Source organism: Gadus chalcogrammus, chromosome 11 (assembly GCF_026213295.1).
Source record: "Gadus chalcogrammus isolate NIFS_2021 chromosome 11, NIFS_Gcha_1.0, whole genome shotgun sequence".
Lineage (NCBI taxonomy): Eukaryota > Metazoa > Chordata > Actinopteri > Gadiformes > Gadidae > Gadus > Gadus chalcogrammus.
The window spans coordinates 22,272,935-22,292,624 of NC_079422.1; the positions used below are offsets into that span (position 1 = coordinate 22,272,935).

General features: G+C 44.5%; 3 protein-coding genes across 4 annotated transcripts; 2 read left to right on the forward strand and 1 right to left on the reverse strand.

Annotated features, from left to right (window-relative positions):
• The first annotated feature begins 193 nt into the window (after window positions 1–193).
• Window positions 194–10,212, forward strand: LOC130391385 (IgGFc-binding protein-like). The gene is made up of 11 exons (XM_056601489.1): window positions 194–328; window positions 955–1,151; window positions 1,450–1,588; window positions 2,743–2,925; window positions 4,131–4,276; window positions 7,153–7,496; window positions 7,905–8,128; window positions 8,515–8,656; window positions 9,132–9,468; window positions 9,777–9,894; window positions 10,124–10,212. Exons 5-10 carry the CDS (start codon window positions 4,247–4,249, stop codon window positions 9,840–9,842), a joined length of 1,143 nt encoding a protein of 380 aa, XP_056457464.1. The 5' UTR covers window positions 194–328; window positions 955–1,151; window positions 1,450–1,588; window positions 2,743–2,925; window positions 4,131–4,246; the 3' UTR covers window positions 9,843–9,894; window positions 10,124–10,212.
• On the forward strand, window positions 10,127–13,692 carry LOC130391387 (IgGFc-binding protein-like). The gene is made up of 5 exons (XM_056601491.1): window positions 10,127–10,225; window positions 11,029–11,224; window positions 11,567–11,830; window positions 12,448–12,590; window positions 13,309–13,692. The coding sequence occupies exons 2-5, from the start codon at window positions 11,062–11,064 to the stop codon at window positions 13,552–13,554; spliced, it is 816 nt and encodes a 271-aa protein (XP_056457466.1). The 5' UTR covers window positions 10,127–10,225; window positions 11,029–11,061; the 3' UTR covers window positions 13,555–13,692.
• A 251-nt stretch (window positions 13,693–13,943) lies between these two features.
• On the reverse strand, window positions 13,944–19,185 carry rbm42 (RNA binding motif protein 42). Of its 2 annotated transcripts, none has more exons than XM_056602205.1 (12): window positions 18,881–19,185; window positions 18,580–18,645; window positions 18,304–18,421; window positions 18,015–18,081; window positions 17,673–17,744; window positions 17,128–17,312; window positions 16,823–16,996; window positions 16,382–16,513; window positions 15,762–15,879; window positions 15,417–15,514; window positions 15,018–15,114; window positions 13,944–14,236 (listed from the first exon to the last, which is right to left on the reverse strand). In XM_056602205.1, exons 2-12 carry the CDS (start codon window positions 18,633–18,635, stop codon window positions 14,124–14,126), a joined length of 1,230 nt encoding a protein of 409 aa, XP_056458180.1. In that variant the 5' UTR covers window positions 18,636–18,645; window positions 18,881–19,185; the 3' UTR covers window positions 13,944–14,123. The 2 variants fall into 2 exon arrangements, with proteins under 2 accessions (XP_056458180.1, XP_056458179.1); XM_056602204.1 differs by having other exon boundaries at window positions 18,009–18,081.
• Window positions 19,186–19,690: the final 505 nt, after the last annotated feature.

Sequence of the window (19,690 nt, forward strand, 5' to 3'; positions counted from 1 at the left end):
CCCATATTATACCAGCAGGTTTGAGTGTGCTTAGCCGTTACAAGCTGTTTCGAAAATCTGCCTCCTCTGACATCACAAATAGGCCTGTCCACCTAGATGATCGATGATGTCACTAGAGGCAGATTTTCAAAACGGCATGTAATAGCCAATTACACTCAAACCTGGAGGTATAATACGTCACCTTTAAAGTAACAAGTTCCCTTTGTCTCCAGTGAGATCAGCCACGGGGGCGGGCAGGACGTGGTGTGTCGCCACATCCAGGACTACGTTTCCATCTGTCAGTCATCGGGGGCCACTGTTGCCGAGTGGAGAGTGCATGGCTTCTGTGGTAAGGGAATCTCCAGCATGATGCGCGCTACTTTAATCCTGCATTTCTGGAAAGCATACATGAGCGTTCTCCTTCAACCACACGTCAAGTTAACTTGTGTTCACGTTCACGTGTACACTTTGAAAACGTACTTAGTTTGCTGATGCCAATTTATGACCAAATTGTCAACTAGTTGGTACATTATGACTGAATTAATATTGACTGATATGTTATATCTAACCACAAGCTGTTTCATTAGTCATACTACTTTATTTGATTTTGCCCATTTGATTATTGTATTGTATTCACTGTGACGAGTCACAATCTTACATGTTGTTATTCTTATACACATTCACAAAAAAAGAAGGAATTTAAAGTAACTGAAATTTGAACATTTCTAAGACCTTATGGACCTTCTTTAATCTGGATAAATACGTTAGAGTAACTTGTAATGGGTTGGAGTATCAAACATCAATGAAAAAACATCAAAAAGACTAATCCCTTCGATCCCCTTTGATCTCAAAGTCTAATTTCCTGCGAGCCATCGGCCGTTGTCGGGGAACCATTAGCCAACTGTCCAAATGTTCAATCCTGTAGCAGTTATGCTCCCGTGACAATCGTTTTGACTGCTGCCTCTTGTCCCCCAGTCGCTTCCTGTCCCAGCGGGACTCACTACGAGCTGTGCCCGGACACCTGCACCGCCACGTGTGCCCACCTGGCGGCGCCGGGACCCTGCCCCCGCTGCCACGAGGGCTGCCAGTGTGACGGGGACCTGGTGTTCGACGGGGGCCGCTGTGTGCCCACCGAGCGCTGTGGGTGCTCCGTGGAGGGCCAGTACTACAAGGTGACACCAGCGCTCGTAGCTATAAGGTCTCTGAGGTCCGCATTTTGGTAACTTTTGTAGAGATAAAAATAAAATTAGAAACTAAATAGAAAACCAAAAATGTAATACTGAATACAAAATTAGCAGTTGAGAGCCTATTTCAGTTGAATTCTGTTGCTTAATTCCCCCCTTGACCCCCCCTTTTATATAAAAAACTTGAGTTGACCTTGAGTTGACCATGAGTTTATCAAACGGTTGGGCATAATCCACACGACTGTGAGGGATCAGTTATTTTACATCAATGTCCTTTGGTATCCAGTCAGGTGAATCAGTCCTGCAAGAGGACTGCTCAGAGAGATGCGAGTGTGGCGCCGGTATCTTTAACTGCAGCGCTACCAGCTGTCAGAACGAGGACAAATGTGACGTCCAGGATGGAACCCTGGGTTGTAACCCGATCGGTAAGGCATTGATCGAGTTCAACCCCCGAATCCTACACTTTGGTTTCCATGTTATTCCCACAATGATTCCTCCTTCTTTCTCTCAACTTCAACTGTTACTTTTTTTGTACTACAACACACCACAGTACACTATACTATGCTATAATACTAAATTATACTTAACTATAGTATGCCATCATACTACAATATCACAATAGTATACTCTACTGGACTGTGCGATTCTATATAGTATCAATGCTATCTATAATGTACTACACTAATACAATACTGTACAACATTACACTATGCTACACCATGCTATCCTATAATATACTAGTGGTGCAACGGTTCACGGGTTTCCCGTGATCCGTACGGATCAACCCTCACGGTTCGGGACGCAAGTGATCCGCGGATCGGCTGATAAAAAAAAAAGTTGTGCGTTGACGTGATCAGCGCATGTTTAGAGGACAATTCCGGTATTAACAATATCATCAAGTATCGTAGCGAAATACAGTTTACGTTGTGTTTTATTTGGCGTTCCGTAAATCCTAACGTAAACCGGAACCGGACGTGTTTATGTTTGGTTGTAGTCTTTTCGCTCGGTTCGCCGTATCGACAGTAGGGCTAGAACCGAGCGAAAAGACTACAACCAACCCCCCTTGCAATGAGCAATGAGTCTCCCAACCGAAATCAATGGATTTACAAAATGCCAAATAAAACACCACAGAAACTGTATTTCGCTACCAAACTAAAAAAAAGAAGATAAGGATGTCTGCATTGCCTTGGGAGAGTGTAGACTCTAAACTCTCCCCAGGCAATGCAGACATCCTGAATTGTAAAACCAGGGTTAGGGATTATTTACTATCCTATCCATGTTAAAAAGAAGAAGGAATAATGCCTCAGATTGCACATTTTTAAATATTGACCATGCTTAAAGAAAGCAGGATTATTACCTAATTTTTCACTTTATTTTGTTTTTACACAGTTGAAGATTTTATTTAAAGTCAGATTTGTCTTGTTATCTTTATTGTTGTTGTTGATCCGAAGATGATCCGACCCGTGACTCAAAAACCGTGACCCGATCCGAACCGCGAGCTTTGTGATCCGTTGCACCCCTATAATATACTAAACACCATACTATCCTTTACTATACTCTCTATTTCCTTGTGACCCAGACACCTGTGCCGGGGCCAGCTGCAGGGTGAAGGAGCACTGTGAGGTGGAGGAGGGCCAGGGGGTATGTGTCCCCGACTCTAAGGCGGTGTGCTGGGTCCACGGAGACCCCCACTACAGCACCTTCGACGGCTGGACCTACGGTTTCCAGGGAACCTGCAGCTATGTCCTCGTCAACACCACAGGTTTGCAGTGACTTCTTATTTCAATAATGATTTACATTTACTATTGATAATTGAAGGATGTAATGTTATCTGAGATTAGGGTGGATTGCTCATCCACAGCGGGACTCGTTGTAAGGAGTAGCGTAGGCAGAGATTGGTTCAGGGTCTTTATGTCGATTCAGGTGCATACAGGATTTGGGATGTCAAATGTGTGTGGTATCTGCAATGTTACCAAAATGGAGCCAAATACAAGTACATAATTGAACTGAACTAATGGCCGTGATCTGAATGCAATCGCGGCTGCGAAGTGAATGCACAGTAAAGTTGCGCAACACTTGAACAGGCGGAAGTTATTGACCCAACACTAACATATAAGTGAACTGTACTGTTCTTACTTTTTGTATGCACAAAATATCAATATAAATATCAATGAATAACTCACTTGGTCAGGAACGCACACGCACACTTGCTCCATGTTACGTGGTGGAACGAACTAGAATAATGCGCGACGGCGGTCAATGTTTACCAAAAGGTATAAGGACCCCATCTAGTGGTAAGGGCGCATTACTATCTGCCTGACAGAATTTCCAAATCAGACAAATACATAGGGGAATTCAGAACATTTACATTTAGGGCATTTAGCAGACGCTTTTATCCAAAGCGACTTACAATAAGTAAAATTTTCAGAAGAAAGAGAAACAATAAATCGCTGTCGGTACAGCAAAGAGGTTCATAGAAACAAGTGCCAAGCACTAACAAATATTAGGTTAACCCATTCCACGTATACAACAAGAGCTAGGCTAAGGCGCTATAATAATAATAATAATAAATGAAATTTATATAGCGCTTAATATGGTACTCTAAGACGCTTATAATGCCAAGTACATCTAAGTGTACTTAGTACATCGATTCGTAAACTAAGTATGTACTTAGTAGATCGCTAAGCTAAGTACATCTCTTTTTAATGCAGACGTGTTGCAAGGCTTTATTTATAAGTTTATGTTTGTTAAAATATTTATATATATTATTTGGCCGTGTATGTTGCCCGCATATTTGTTGCCGCATGTAAGTGCTTCAGCAGATTGTCACAGCAAATGTGCACAACATTTTTTAAATAAATGATAATACAAAAAAGAGAATAGAAATACATAATCTCAGACTGACCGATCCAGGACAATCAATGGGGGCTGCTTCCTGATCCCAGCCTTCACCTGCTATCCCTCCAGGTAAAGACCCGGACCTCCCGGAGGTGCTGGTGCTGGGTAAGAACGAGCTGAGGGGGAACTTCCCGGGCTCCTTCCTTCGCTCCATCACCGTGGTGCTGCTAGGCCACACCATCGAGATGCCCAGTGGCCTCAGAGGAACTGTACTGGTAGGCTTTAGTTTTTTTAACCAAATGTAGCCCTTTTACCCCATAGTAAAGAGGGCAGGGCCCTAGGTTCTTCTATCAATCTTAAAATATTAGTTTTGATTTCCTATATTTGGTAACCATATAACAAGAGCATCCTTAATAAATGTTAAACACTAAACATACACAATATAAACACTACACGTATTAGTAAGCAGCCAACATAAAGGAAAGTAGTTGAACGTTTACTTATTTCATCTCATTTTCGACCACTTATCCGGGGTCGGGTCGCGGGGGGAGCAGCTCAAGCAGGGGGCCCCAGACTACCCTTTCCCGGGCCACATTGACCAGCTCTGACGGGGGGATCCCGAGGCGTTCCCAGGCCAGTGTTGAGATATAATCTCTCCACCTAGTCCTGGGTCTTCCCCGAGGTATCCTCCCCACTGGACGTGCCTGAAACACCTCCCAAGGAAGGCGCCCAGTGGGCACCCTTACCAGATGCCCGAACCACCTCAGCTGACTCCTTTCTAAGTAAAGGAGCAGAAAACTCATCTCGGCCGCTTGTACCCGCGATCTCGTCCTTTTGGTCATCACCCAGCCCTCATGACCATAGGTGAGGATAGGAACGAAGATCGACCGGTAGATCGAGAGCTTTGCCTTGCGGCTCAGCTCTCTTTTCGTTACAACGGTGCGGTAAAGCGAACGCAATACCGCCCCCGCTGCTCCGATTCTCCGGCCAATCTCACGCTCCATAGTACCCTCACTCGCGAACAAGACCCCGAGGTACTTGAACTCCTTCATTTGGGCTAAGGACTCATTTCCTACCCGGAGTAAGCAATCCATCGGTTTCCTCCTAACATCTTTTGTCCGTAAATAAATTCATGCCCGTACGTAAAACACTTGCGACTCCTTCCGTAAATCTACGGAAGCACGGATACGAAAAACATACGTATGTGGAAACGAGGCGTTAGGACCGTGGGTAACCTTTGGCCAGGTCATCACGAGCAAACAGAACCAGCAGCAAAGTTTACGTAAACCAATTTCTTACCTTATGTGGCCCTCCACATGCAGGCCAGATGATGTATCCATATCGTTATCCAGTGTCACAAACATGCTTTTTACAGGAAGCAAACGGACCGGCTATTTTCTGTATAAAACTGTTGTGGCTGTCCCTCTTGAAACTTCTCCAGTGCGTTCATTGTGCGTTCACACCAAACGTGATGGGTCGACAGGATCCCATACAAAGTGAACGCGTATCGGTGAATTTTTCGCGAGAGAAAACTGGCGACAAGTTTTGATTTGTCGCGCCACACTTTCGCCGTGCACAGGCGAGCGCGTTCACGAGGATTTGTGGCGCGACAAATTCGCTCGAGTTGAAGTATTTCAACTTTGACACGAATTTCGCGTGATGACATCCAATCAGCGTTCAACAGCGTGGCCACTGAGTGACATGTGTAAAGTAACAGCCAATCAGCGTTCAACCGTCAAACTAAGTGCAGTGCAGTCCGGGGTGAACTGCAGCATGGAGGAGAAAGTGATTGTTGCCGTTTGCGACTCTCAGAGCTCTATATATAATAGTATATAATATAATATAATTGTATATATAATATATACAAAGCTCAGTGCGCCTCCGGATGGCCGTAGCGCGGGGAGCTCTCATAGGGATTGGGCTTCTCGGGGTTTGTTTACCGGCGTTGCTATGGGTTCCGGTCTTGTGTGTTCCAACGGTTTATTAGGCCTATCTAATAAATTATGTCTTCGTGCGCGTCTATCGCGTGATTTTATACTCGACGATTTCGGTTGAGTATGTGGGGATTTTTTCGGTCGCAATTGGTTTGCACATTTTTAAGAGAGGTGGGGACAAAATTTGTATTTGAAATAGTGGGGGGGGACATTTCCCCCGTCCCCCGTAATCGACGCCTATGAATACAGGCTATAATTAATAACATTACTAAACTAAGCCGGCATAATATATAAAAGAAAACAATCCTGTACAAAAAGATAACCCTGTTGCAGGCCTGTTGATGATTAGTTGTCCTCTTCGCTCCTCCGAGCCAAAGAGAAACGTAACGGTAGGCTACTCACACGTCCAGGTGAACGGCAACGGGCGTCCTTGAATGTCCGTGGAAAGACCAGTATGGGGAAAGTCCGCGAAAGTCTGTCGAAAGGACAAAGGCGCTCCTCACTGGCTTGTCGCTTGATTCCTCTTCGCCAGAGGAAGGTGAGCCAACCCTCGTGGTCACACCCACTATCTGGTGCGGCGGTCCACGGAAAATCTTTTCGTAGTAGCGTCGCTAGCTGCGCTAGTTAGCAGGCCACTACAGTTCAGCTACTTGTGTTAATTAACTGACCGGGTCGTTAATGTGGACTGGTCCGGTGGAGCTTTCCGCAAAGTTCGTGTTGAACTTTATCTTGAATCTTCAGAGTTGCTGATATGTCATCAACAGACAGTACTCCATCGAAAAACATGTACTCCATCCAACGAACATCTTTCCTTTTCTTCCCAACTCCAGCACGTCTTCCCTTTCCTCTACTTTCCCGCCTTCTCCACATTTACCCACAAACACCTCATCGCGCCCCCTCCTGTCTGGATGGCCATATCGCAGTTCAATTAAGCAGAGGATATATACAACATTTAATTTACAATATATCAAATAACGTTTACAAAGTTTGCAACCATTACACAAACGTCAAAAAACATTATGAAAAATAATAAACTCTTATAAACTGTCTACCCTAGCTTTAATGGTAATGAAGATTCTGGCAGGTGACTCAATAGAGGCAGGAATATGAATATATTTGTAATGAAATGCTAATTTATTTAATAAATAAGGACCATATTATCTAAATGATTTTCCTAATCATTGCCTCACTATGAATACATCATTGTGTCTCCGTAGGTTGACGGTATTAAAGCCGATTTGCCGGTTGACCTGGCAGGAGGCGTCTCCATCACCGAGTCTGGGATCAGAGCAGTCATCAAAACCGAACTAGGTATAGAGATCACTTTCGATTGGTCTACGGTCGCTACGGTGTCCCTCAGTAGCAGTTACTACGGGAACGTCGACGGACTCTGCGGCAACTACAACGGCAACAAAGAGGACGAACTAAATACAACCGCAGGAACTCCGTACGCAAACGTGACGGACTGGGCTGTTTCGTGGAGTGTGACGGACGGGGACCCCTTCTGCTACCACCACTGTGAGGGCACGTGTCCACAGTGTTCCCCCGAGGACCAGAAGCGGTACGTTTCAGTGACGCGTTTGAATAAAGTAGGCTACCTGGTGGTATATATTATACCACCGTTACTAGCGGGATAGATCAGTCTACCAGCCTACCCTGTTGACTGCAGCAAACGTTGCTAATCTATCCGTCATTAATCGATTTGGACACGCCCACTTGAGATGTCAGAAAATACCGATTTTCAAAGCGGCTTGTAACGGCCAATCACACTCACACCTGGTGGTGTAATAGGCACTCAAATGTAATGCCCCGAATACAAATTATATAATAATACTGGTGCATGGTGAACCTCAAGGTTTTTTTACGGATTCACATCGGAAATTATTATGTTGGAAAAAGATGTTCAATAATGGGATGCCGTTTTGAAATTAGATCAAAAATTAATGCTTCATTGTCACTTTTTTCCTAGGTATGCTGGCCATGAGTTTTGCGGCATTGCAGAGGATAAGAAGGGGCCTTTTGCGAGCTGCCATCCTAGTGTGGACATCAAACAGTTTATGTACGACTGCTTGTATGATGTTTGTGTGAACGAGGGGAGACAGGCGGTTCTCTGTGAGGCACTGTCTAGTTATAACGCTGAATGCCAGAAGGCTGGAGTCACCGTCTCACCATGGAGAGAATTAACAAAATGTGGTAAGTAACGGTTACGTATATGCATTCACAAACAGCCATTTACCTTATTTTAAGCGGTAATATCGAAGATTTCTGTTCTCTTTGGCGACACCTATGGCGGTAAGTGGTAATTGTTCCCATCATCCAAAAGTTTTTGGCACCGCCCCACAATAACATTCATAATACTACAAATGCTCTGATTGAGCCTATCTAGGCCATAGGCTGAATGACAATTGAGTTTCCTCATTCGGCGATAAATAGTGACTAAAACAAACATTTGTTTAGGCCCTACATGAAAGTCTTTGAGATGGGCCAGACAGCTACACCATTGCACTCTGACAACTACCTGCTGAAAAGGCCTGTAATAAAACTTAAAGTGAACCCACCTCCTGTCTGTGTTCCGTCAGCCCTGGCCTGTCCTGTGAACAGCCATTACAAACAGTGTGGGCCAGCGTGTCCAGAGACCTGCAGTCCTGCTCCCGACCTGTGCTCCACGGTCTGCTCAGAAGGCTGCTTCTGCGACCCTGGCTTTGTGCTCAGTGGAGAGAAGTAGGTTGTTCTCCTTTATGAAGGGGACAGATCCTCCTGTATCATAACAATAATAAAAATAACAAAAACAATAAATCCAAATATATATATAGGCCTATATATTATTGATATTTGGATTTGTACAATCTCATGTAAATTCAAGGATACGCCTTTATTGATGAATAGTATGATTTGGAATAACATTATTATCAACTTTCATTATCCATTCAGATTGGGTCAAAAGCGAACCAATACTCTTAACCATAATCATTTTTGATTAATCGAATTATGACAGCATTTATTTAAAGGAACTGAGGAAAAGGATTTGTACGAAATTAATCATTACATGAATAAAGAAGACAAAGTACAACACGTCATAAAATCTGAAGAAATAACCCAAGTTCTGTTTATGCACGGTGTGCACGGGCAGGAAGAAATCGCTACTTGCTCCACATGTGAACAACCACTCATTCAGTTCCTTACACTGTCTTAACAGGTGTGTGGACAAGGCAACCAGCTGTGGCTGCAACCACGAAGGCCGCTACCATCTGCATGGTCAGTCGTTCTGGGACGACTCGGAGTGCAACAGCAGATGCGTGTGTGACGGAGCGACGCAGCAGGCGCAGTGTCACCCGAGGGGCTGCAAGGCCGACGAGCACTGCGCCGTGAGGGACGGGGTCCAGGACTGCTTCCCCCTGAGCTTCAAGACCTGCTCGGCCCAGGGAGACCCACACTTCCGCACCTTCGACGGCCGCAAGTTTGATTTCCAGGGCAACTGTGTCTACCAGTTTGCCAGCGTGTGTAAAAACACAACGGGACTGGAGAAGTTTGAGGTGAGAACGGCTAACGAAAAGGAACGTTAGGATATGGAGGGTTGGGAATATTTGTGCACAGCCGTGCACAGTAGTGGGGTCCAGAGTAAACATTGGAAGGAACAGGGCAAAACTGTAGAGATAGAACGTAGGCCTACTGTTCTGTGTTAAATGACAAATCTTGTCTGATGGATTTTATGCATCTTTTTCTGCGGTAGATGTTTTCTTGATCCTTACATTTTTGCCCTTCTGTTGTCACAAAATGTTTACAATGTGAGCTTTCTTTTAGCAAATAACAATTATTATCTAATGTCCTCCCTGTCGTCTAGGTTAGCCTAGAAAACAATAATCGTGGTACACAAAAGAGTTTCCTATGCAAAAACAGTGACTGTTAAGGTCTACGGCAACACGTACATCATTTCTAAAGACTTCCAAGGACAAGTCCAGGTATGATGCTCCCGCAGTACCCACACACAAGTTGACGCACAAATATTACATTCACCAATGCCCCCAATTCCTACGACCCACAAATAGTCTTGGTACCGATTTAAATACACAGACTTACAGCGCACGCTTGGAAATGGTGTGTGTACGGTGTATTAATGTGTGTGCACAGTTTATAAATGTGCGCGTGTATTCATGTGTGTGTGTGTACGGTATATGAATATGTTAACAGGTGGATGGGGAGGCAGTCTACCTTCCATTCTCCTCAAACCAATCACTGGTCACGGTTCATAGAAGAAACAGGCGGGCCGTCCTGGAAACCAGTTTCCTGAAGGTAAGGAAAACAAGCAATTATGGACACACACACATATTATAAACCGTTTGATTCATGTCCATTATGGACACACACACATGGTATAAAGCGTTTGATTCATGTCCATTATGGACACACACACATGGTATAAACCATTTGAATCATGTCCATTATGGACACACACACATGGTATAAACCGTTTGAATCATGTCCATTATGGACACACACACATGGTATAAACCGTTTGATTCATGTCCATTATGGACACACACACATGGCATAAACCGTTTGATTCATGTCCATTATGGGCACACACACATGGTATAAAGCGTTTGATTCATGTCCATTATGGACACACACACATGGTATAAACCGTTTGAATCATGTCCATTATGGACACACACACATGGTATAAACCGTTTGATTCATGTCCATTATGGACACACACACATGGTATAAACCGTTTGATTCATGTCCATTATGGACACACACACATGGTATAAACCGTTTGAATCATGTCCATTATGGACACACACACATGGTATAAACCGTTTGAATCATGTCCATTCATGTCTCTAGTCTATGATACAGTTTTATTTTTATGGTTTATGCAGATACATTTTGTTTTCCAAAAGTTGACAATAAACGGCAAGACGCTTTCAATGATTTGGTGATATAATAGTTATTATGGAATATAGTAATGTTTCTTGATAGGCCTGTTTTGTTATTGTCCTTGTGGTGATGGTGGAAGTTGATGAATATTAAAGTATACATAACACTCCCTGAAAGGTTTATTTTGTTCTTATTCGTCTTTTGTTCTTAAGGTCTCTTATGATTGGCGTAGTGCCGTGAAGGTGATGGTAGCGACCACTTATCATAACGCGTTATGTGGTCTCTGTGGAAACTTCAACAATGATCCAAAAGATGACCTCATGCTGGCCAGTGGGAAAGCTGCTTCCAATGCAAAGGAGTTTGGAATCAGCCAATGGCTTGCAAACGTGCCAGGCTGTTCTCATGAGTGTAAGGCTAGGGTCAACGCTTTTTTTCTGATGTTAATAAGTATTGAAAGCATTATGGTTGCATTGGGAGTGACAAAAATGGTTCAGAGACAAATTGGTCATTGTATAATTGCAAGGGGAATCAAAACTTTAAATTTAAATTAAGATCTTAATGTCTCCTAAACGTCTTTGAGATTAACTTCATTCATTTTCAGGGGAAACAATTCTTCAGTTGTTTTTCCTTTCCAATGAAGAATTCCTTGCACAAATAATCTCTCTCTCTCTCTCTCTCTCTCTCTCTCTCTCTCTCTCTCTCTCGCTCTCTCTCGCTCTCGCTCTCTCGCTCTCGCTCTCTCTCTCTCAGGTAAGGACTGTGCACCAGAGCTTGGCCCTGGCAGTGTGCCCCCTGCCTACAAGGCGACCTGTGAGGTGATCAGGAAGCGGGACGGGCCCCTGAGGGACTGTGCGCGGCTCCTGGACGCGGAGCAGTACTACGGGGACTGTGTGTTCGACATGACGCTGACCAACGGGAAGGCCGACGCCGCCTGCGACATCATCAGCGACTACGTGGACGACTGCCAGCAGCAGGGGGGCACCGTGGAGGACTGGAGGAGCAAGAACTTCTGCTGTAAGAACTGAGCCCCACTCACACACACACACACACACACACACACACACACACACACACACACACAGACACACAGACACACGGACAGACAGACACAGAGACCGACAGACAGAGACAGACACACACACACAGAGACACACACACACAGACAGACAGACAGACAGAGACAGACAGACAGACACACACAGACGGACACAGAGACAGACAGACACAGAGACCGACAGACAGAGACACACACACACAGACTAACAGACACAGAGACACACACACAGACAGAGACACACAGACAGAGACACACACACAGAGACACAGAGACACAGACAGAGACACACACACAGAGACTAACAGACACAGAGACACACACACAGACAGAGACACACAGACAGAGACACACACACAGAGACACAGAGACACAGAGACACAGACAGACAGACAGACAGACAGACAGACAGGCAGACAGACAGACAGACAGAAACAAAGACACACATTCAACCTGGCTGAATGATATGCATTACATGTAAATGGAATGTAATGGGAATTGTGAATGAACTTAAGGGAGACACAACCACAATTGTGTACTGTGTGTGTGTGTCTGTGTGTGTGTGTATGCATCACAGGGATGCAGTGTCCAGCCAACAGTGTGTACAGCCTGGCAGCCCCAGGATGTCCGGCCACCTGTGGGTCTTTGTCCCCCTCCTCTAAATGTCGAGACCCCTCCGCCGAGGGCTGCGTCTGCCAACAAGGCTTCGTGCTCAGTCAGGTACTCACTCTACACTACCACTACTAACACTAGTGCTGTACTGTGACTGAGTCAGGTACTCACTCTACACTACTACTACTTACACTAGCGCTGTACTGTAACTGCCATGACCATGTCCCGGCCTATTGATCCCTCACCCCGGTCAGGCAGTAGTTCATGATTCCCTCATGACTCCCCTTTTAACACCCCTCGGTTTAAGGGCTCTGGCCGGATTGTCTTCACCCAGTCTGAGTAGAAGGTTCTGTACGTGCTACTTCTGGTGTTTTTATACCGCTGTATGGTATAAAAACACAAGGAGGACTGATTGGTCAGTGAATGTTCCAAGGGTGTGCATTATATAAGTCATAATAAACTTAATTCCAGCTGATTAGGCCTATAAAAAAGCTATAATATTTTACAAGGAAATAACATATATCTCATCATTGTTGGTAAAAAAATAAACGGTTTAGGTGGAACTCACCACTGTGAGCTGTCCCGGGGGATTTCTGCCCAAGCTGTGAATAAACACTATAGTCTGTCCCCGTTCCCTGCACATAGTCTGAGTCTGTCGTAACAAAGCCTACTACCAATAGGATTAGATAGCTAATGCAGACAAGCATGTAATAATGTTTGCCAATCTTGAGTGAATCCATCTGCAGAGCTTTTCAGAGACGTAGAAGGCAAAGTTGTGGTTAAGGTACGTTGGCTAACTTTGTGACCATCGGTTTCCCCCTGCTAGGATCGCTGCGTACGACCGGACCAGTGTGGCTGCCAGTTTGAAGGCCGCTACCTCCCGGCCGGGTCACAGGTGATCACAGACGGCTGCAAGCGCGTCTGTAAGTGCGAGCGTGGGGTGGTCAAGTGCGTGAACGCCAAGTGTCAGAAGGGAGCCAGTTGTCAGCTGAGGCAAGCGGCGTGGGGATGTTACAAATTCCAGAAACCAGGCGGACTGTTTGGGTTCATTCACAACGTATTCCACGGCTAGTCGATGTTTGGTTACTATGACAGAAAAGTGAGATTGTTGACTGATATTTTCCATCTGGTTCATATTATATTACATTTCATTCCTTCCTGATATACATATGGAATTTACTTGCATGAATAATAAAACACTGCTGCACTAAATCTAATGTATGGTGTAATTCATGAAGTTATCTAAATATTGTATTGGCTATTTGGATTTTCGTGTTTCCCCAAACTAAATTAGTTAGAAAGTCCTGTAGCCCCAGTTGTCTTACCAGAAACACATCGGGGAGATGAAATAACGTAACACTTTTTTGGTTGTTAATAGTAAAAAATACTGCCCTTTTCCACTCTTAAATCATACCTACAACGTAGAGAATATCAAGTTAGATATGAAAAAGAATGAGCGGACCAAGGTAAAATTCATCCAGAAAATCTGGTTTTATTTGAAAAACAATGTTGTCATGTCAAATTCAGAACCCTGAACCACAACTACAATGATACGTTTGTCCAACGCCGATCTCGACCAAAACAAAAATAACAATTCCGCCCACTTTCCATGAGCCCCAGTTGTGCGAACCAGGAGCCGTGCTACCTGAGACCCAGCTTCTTCTTCTCCCTCTGCTTCTTCCGGACCACCTCCATGTTGCGGTCCTTCCACATGCTCTTCCTCAGTTTGATTGGACGGCTGCCCACATATTTCCCTGCAAAGAAGACATGTATAAATTTAACTTGTTAAAAGGTGAACATGAGCTATGCAGTTTAAAAGCGTTGTATGGTAACACACATTTGTACAATTGAGGTTAAATATTTGAGGGCATATCTGTAAATGTAGATGTCAATGATGTATCAAATCATTCCATCCTTCATATTTTAACTTCCTAAACCAAAACAAAAAATGTTAGGCAGAGAAAACCAAGAAAATGAAGGAATACTGTTACAGTTTACATAGTAGTACATACAAAGTAGTACTTAGTAACCCGGCTGGGTTATTTCTGCTCTTTGATGTTGACTAATTAACGGCCTACAGTTATACTTATCCCAGACCGTGTCATGGCTTAGCCCCTAGGACAGATCAAGAGCGCAAATCAAAACGCATACTTTGACACGATAAGGCTACGGATAAAGATGTAATCCATCCTTCTAGGTAAGGTTGAATATATATAATAAGAAACACTATATCTATCCTCTGCATTTAAGCCATCCTATGCTTTTGGGTCAGCGGGTCCCTTCACAGTGTAGCAGTGTAGTTATGGTTCCACGTTGTTGACGCAACGTAAAGACCACGCAGTCACTTCGACCCAGTCGTGAACCTGTTATGGTTCTGCGTTGGGTTCACGTTAGTGGACCAATCACAGCCCTTGCTGCAGCGTCGCTTCGACGCAAGTTGAAGATTTTGGGAGAAAAGTAACGGGCCTTGTTGCTGTAACGAGCCTCCTACACTCAGGGTTGGGTGAAAGCAAGGACATGTCTGGCGTGTCTCACCGTTCATCTCCCTCATGGCTCTGACGTAGTCGTTGGGGTCTTTGAAGCTCACGAACCCGTAGCCTTTGGTCTTCCCCGTCCGTTTGTCTCGAACCACCTGACCGGGAATATGCGTTAGTCCCACTTTACACGTTTAACCTTAAATTAATGTGCTTTAAATCTCATCAATAAGGTGTAAATTAAGTACAAAGTTAAGATTTCTTTTACAATGGTAATGTTTGAAATAAGGCGATTCTGACGTCACTACATATATGTTATACATTTCAAAACATGCACAAATAAATACTCGCCAGACAGACAGTGTGAACTGTTTTGTCCTTCAAAGCAAACACTTGCCATCCATGCATTGAATGTAGTTTTTTATAGCCATGGACACTGAGCCCTACTGAATGACACTACCTTTGCTTTGAGGAAGGAGGGGTATCGACTGAAAGCCCGGGCCAGGATGTCGTCGTTCACCTCATTACCGAGATCACCACAGAATAAACGGAAGTCGTCTGGGGGGAGGAGGATGAAAATAATGACATTTTAAATAAACATTCATCATTATCTTACATCTTTCTTTCAAAAGTGAACTACAAAGCAGGGAAATGCAACTCTTGGTACGGCCGAATCGTATGTTGATGAGCAAGAGTTTATAAGAAGAGCTTCCCCAAAAATGTGAGGAGCATGCATTACCAATATCTATTCCTATCAATATAAGGGAATGCTTGTGGTTATTGATGAGCTCCACACACGCATTACCTGTTTCCCACTCCAGCATGCTCTGGTCCTCCCAGGTGGTGCCGGCGGCGGTCCGGATGCACTTCTTCACCTTCTCCACCTTTCCTTTCTTCTTGTCCTCCGTGGCCGACTCCGCGGGCTGGGGAACGAGGGCGGAGTGGCATGGCATACGTTTCACCATGAGTTGAAAACACTTGCTTCGAACATTCACAAAATGCGATTACCCCAAAAGTCTATGTTTTTGTCCATTTTATTTTTAGCGGGCATCATACTTGAGCTTATGCTGGTGATATGGTTTATAAATCCTGACAGGGGTATTCCAGACTCTAAACGATTCTCCAAGCAGCTATTCCTCACGCAGACCTACTCAGTAAAATGTTATTATTCCTTTACCACCACTATATTGGCCAAATTCCTTTATTCCCCTCTTCCCTCTGCCATTATGACCCGCAAGTCGAAACCCTAAAACACTATCCCTCCCTATAAGAGTTCTCCTTGTTCATCATGTTGTCGCCACATGTCAAAAAGACAACTCCCAACTTTTACACAAACACTTTAGACTTTTGCATTCAAGAATCCGACACGCTTACAGGGGGAGAGTTGGTCACGCCGACTGTGCAGTTAATGGTCGGGACTCCTACCTCGCTCTGCGAAGGCTCTGGGTCAGGCATGGCCGGCCCGATGCTGGCCTTCTCCTCCGCCTCCTTCTTCTCCAGCAGCCCGGCTGCCATCACGGCGGCCTGCTGCTCTGCCACGCGGGCCGCAAGCTCCTCCTGCAAAGCAAGCGTTGATTCAACACAAGGACACGATGGGTCAACTGCACCGGAGAACTAGTGGGCATTCAAATGCAACCGCCAAACTAAATAAATACAACGTGGGCCGGTTCCGTCATGAACTGAGAGTTAAGGCGTTCTCAGGAACGCGAGAAGTGATTGGGTGTTCAAATGATCCGTTTTTATTTTTTAAAAGAAACACGGAAACAATGATAAGGTAGAAACCATAGCTCAGATGTGCTTAAATAACCACCAATGTTTGAAAGCGTTTGACGTGTCAACAATGTTTCCGTTGATGAAGGATGTTACCATTCTAGCTTGTCGTTGTGCTCTGATGTCGGGTCTCCTGGGCCCGCTGGCTGGGGTCGGGGGGGAGGAGTAGGTGGTAGGAGCTGCCTGGATGATGGACGGCGACGGCTTGAGAGCCGCCGGGCCTACCGGCCTAGGGGGCGGAGCCGGGTTCATGGGGGCTATGTTACGCTGCTTTATAAGAGAAAATAAATAAATAATGTCAGGGCCAAGAGGTTAAACATCAAAACTCGAGACACTCAGTTGTCAAATCCATGATATTGCCGGCGTTTGATATCGAGAGAGACGCGCGCTAAGCCACTGACCTGTTGCACTGGCAGCATGTGGGGGTGTGGGTGGGGCTGCATAGGCTGGGGGGCGGCCTGCTGGGCCCTCTGGAGCTGGAGAGCCGGGGGGAGCATCATGGGAGGTGGTGGGGGGGGCCGGGGTAGAGGCGGAGCCATCATGCCCTGTGGGGGGGGGCCACGCATCAGTGCCATCCTTGGAACACCTGTTAAAACACACACACACACACACACACACACACACACACACACACACACACACACACACACACACACACACACACACACACACACACACACACACACACACACACACACACACACACACACACACACTTTTAGATGCCCAAATTGATCAAAGTCTAGATTAACCTTTAGTGGTACAATTACTCAATAAATACTCAATATCATGCTTGTTGGGAAAGCAAAGAAGTCTAAGAAGGACAGCGTTCAAACGACGACATGGATCAGTCTCAAAGGAGGTTTCCAGCAGACTGCGACACCATTTCTCATGCTGCATGTATGACTTTGAATTCATTAAAAAAGAAAAAAGGCAGTGATCTTACCGGGTCTCTGAAGGATATGAGGCATGAACGCTGGCCTCATCATTGGAGGAGGAGGAGGCATCCCCGGAGGAACTAGGGAGTGAACAAGACCCATTCAAACAGTCACCGTCAGGGGCAATGCCTTTCGGACAATGGCTCCGGAAAGCACACAATTACATTTCTCCACAGTGAATACATGCAGTCATCTCATTTAAATCGATCATTGGCCATTTTAAACGCAACTTTTGTCATATTTGTGTAAAAAAATCTCTATAAATCCCGACAGCAATCCATAGAACAAATAATAATAATAATAAATAATAAATAATAAAAAATAAATAAACAGGGTGTGCTTACAGTTACCTGGTCCTACAAACCCTGAGGGAGGAATGTAAGTGGCCGCTCTAGCAGCCTCCAACGTCTGCTGGACCTGAAACGGTGAAGAGTGGGACTCATTGAAATGTGTCCGTAAAGTGGTTCTTTATGATCGTTCTAACTGGCATCTATATAGATTTGCTCTTTCAAATATTCAGACAAGGGAAGTCCTTCCTTACGCATTACAGTTGACAATAGGGGAAGTAAAAAAGTAAATAGTTGAAGTAAATAGTCGCACAGTTGTAGCAGAGGAATAACACCTCATATTGTCACCAACCTGTCTGTATGTGTTGGTGCCTATGATAGCTCTGACCACTGGTACGGTCACTGGTACTGCGTCGAGTGTGTCTGGGCCCCCTGCGGATACTGGACCACCGAGGACCTCCTGCTCAAAACTGTTGCCATAGAGACAATCACAGACCGACAAGGAAAGAGCACAACAGTCAACTCAACCAACCTAAAATATATAAAACCAATATCTTCTACTGCGAGGTACGTTTCGACTACTACTGGACGTTAGTTTGTTTAAACGTATGACTTGATTGACACTTACAGAGCCATTTCTGCCTCCATCTCCTTCAAACGCTCCTCTCCGATATTCAGCGCCATACTGATTCACCTAAACAGGAAATCAAAATTAAAGTCAATGAACATTATGATCTGCTGATTCAAAACGTTGACATATTAGGATTCAGGATATTGTGTCCAAAAGTTATTTTAACCAACTTAATTCCTTGAGAAATATCCGAGGAAGACATCGACTTCACCAACAGAACATGGCCTCCAAGTTTAACACAGGTATCTCTTAGGTATTTTAGTAAAGTAAAGAACTATAAATACTTTTGCAGCCTTACCTTGGATATGAAGTACACCCCTGCAAACCTAGCCGTTGAGTGTGCCTTAGCCTCACGGCTGGATCAGCATTCAGCGAGGTTTTAAGCCGACAAGCACGGTCTACTGTGCAGCGTTATTTCGAGAATTAGGTGTGTATGTTACGTCCCAATATTTTCCCGCACGAATGATTTCCGAAAGGCAAAGAAATCGTGAAAATGCTTAATATAACGCGCAGATCGATAAAACATAGCAAGAAATCATGGATGTATGAATAACAACGACGAACGAACTGTTTCCGGCGAGGGTCGCCTGAATTCGACGTCATTACACTTCTTCTTCTTTTGATTTGATTGGAGGTCAGCACCTAGCTTATCGGCGCATTACTGCCACCAAAAGGACCCGCGTGGTAATCATTAGATCGACGACAGGGCCCTCAAAAAATCGTTTTAACTTCAAATATAAATGCTAAAATAACAATATTTGCAGTGATAATATTCACATATTTACATAATGTAAAGGTCGATTATCCAAATCAAACTGTTCTCTTCTTTTAAAGTGATGTTGTTTCATACTCTTTCCCCAGTGACTTTACTAATAGTAATAATAATAATAATACAATAAAAATACATTTTGTGAAAAAAGTATTATAACCCAGTGAAGAATATGACCAAGCTTAGAATGACAGGGATCTCGCATTTATCACAGCCATTTTTAAGGTAAGATAAGTCCAGGGAATAGATGCCCTGATTAGTCGGAAATTAGCCTAAAATCTAAATACAGAGGTAGGCGAGCCATCCAGAACAGATATTATCCCAGAGCATTTGACTCAC

Bases quoted from the DNA above. Each gene is read 5' to 3' on its own strand.
- LOC130391387 (XM_056601491.1), top strand. From the start codon at position 11,062: ATGGTAGCGACCACTTATCATAACGCGTTATGTGGTCTCTGTGGAAAC. The intron at 11,225-11,566 runs GTAAGGCTAGGG...TCTCTCTCTCAG, and splicing joins GCCAGGCTGTTCTCATGAGT to GTAAGGACTGTGCACCAGAG. The intron at 11,831-12,447 runs GTAAGAACTGAG...TATGCATCACAG, and splicing joins GAGGAGCAAGAACTTCTGCT to GGATGCAGTGTCCAGCCAAC.
- rbm42 (XM_056602204.1), bottom strand. From the start codon at position 18,635: ATGGCGCTGAATATCGGAGAGGAGCGTTTGAAGGAGATGGAGGCAGAA. The intron at 18,422-18,579 runs GTAAGTGTCAAT...CTATGGCAACAG, and splicing joins ATGGAGGCAGAAATGGCTCT to TTTTGAGCAGGAGGTCCTCG. The intron at 15,880-16,381 runs GTAGGAGTCCCG...CTCGTTCCCCAG, and splicing joins CAGAGCCTTCGCAGAGCGAG to CCCGCGGAGTCGGCCACGGA.
- LOC130391385 (XM_056601489.1), top strand. From the start codon at position 4,247: ATGCCCAGTGGCCTCAGAGGAACTGTACTG. The intron at 7,497-7,904 runs GTACGTTTCAGT...CTTTTTTCCTAG, and splicing joins TCCCCCGAGGACCAGAAGCG to GTATGCTGGCCATGAGTTTT. The intron at 8,657-9,131 runs GTAGGTTGTTCT...CTGTCTTAACAG, and splicing joins TTTGTGCTCAGTGGAGAGAA to GTGTGTGGACAAGGCAACCA.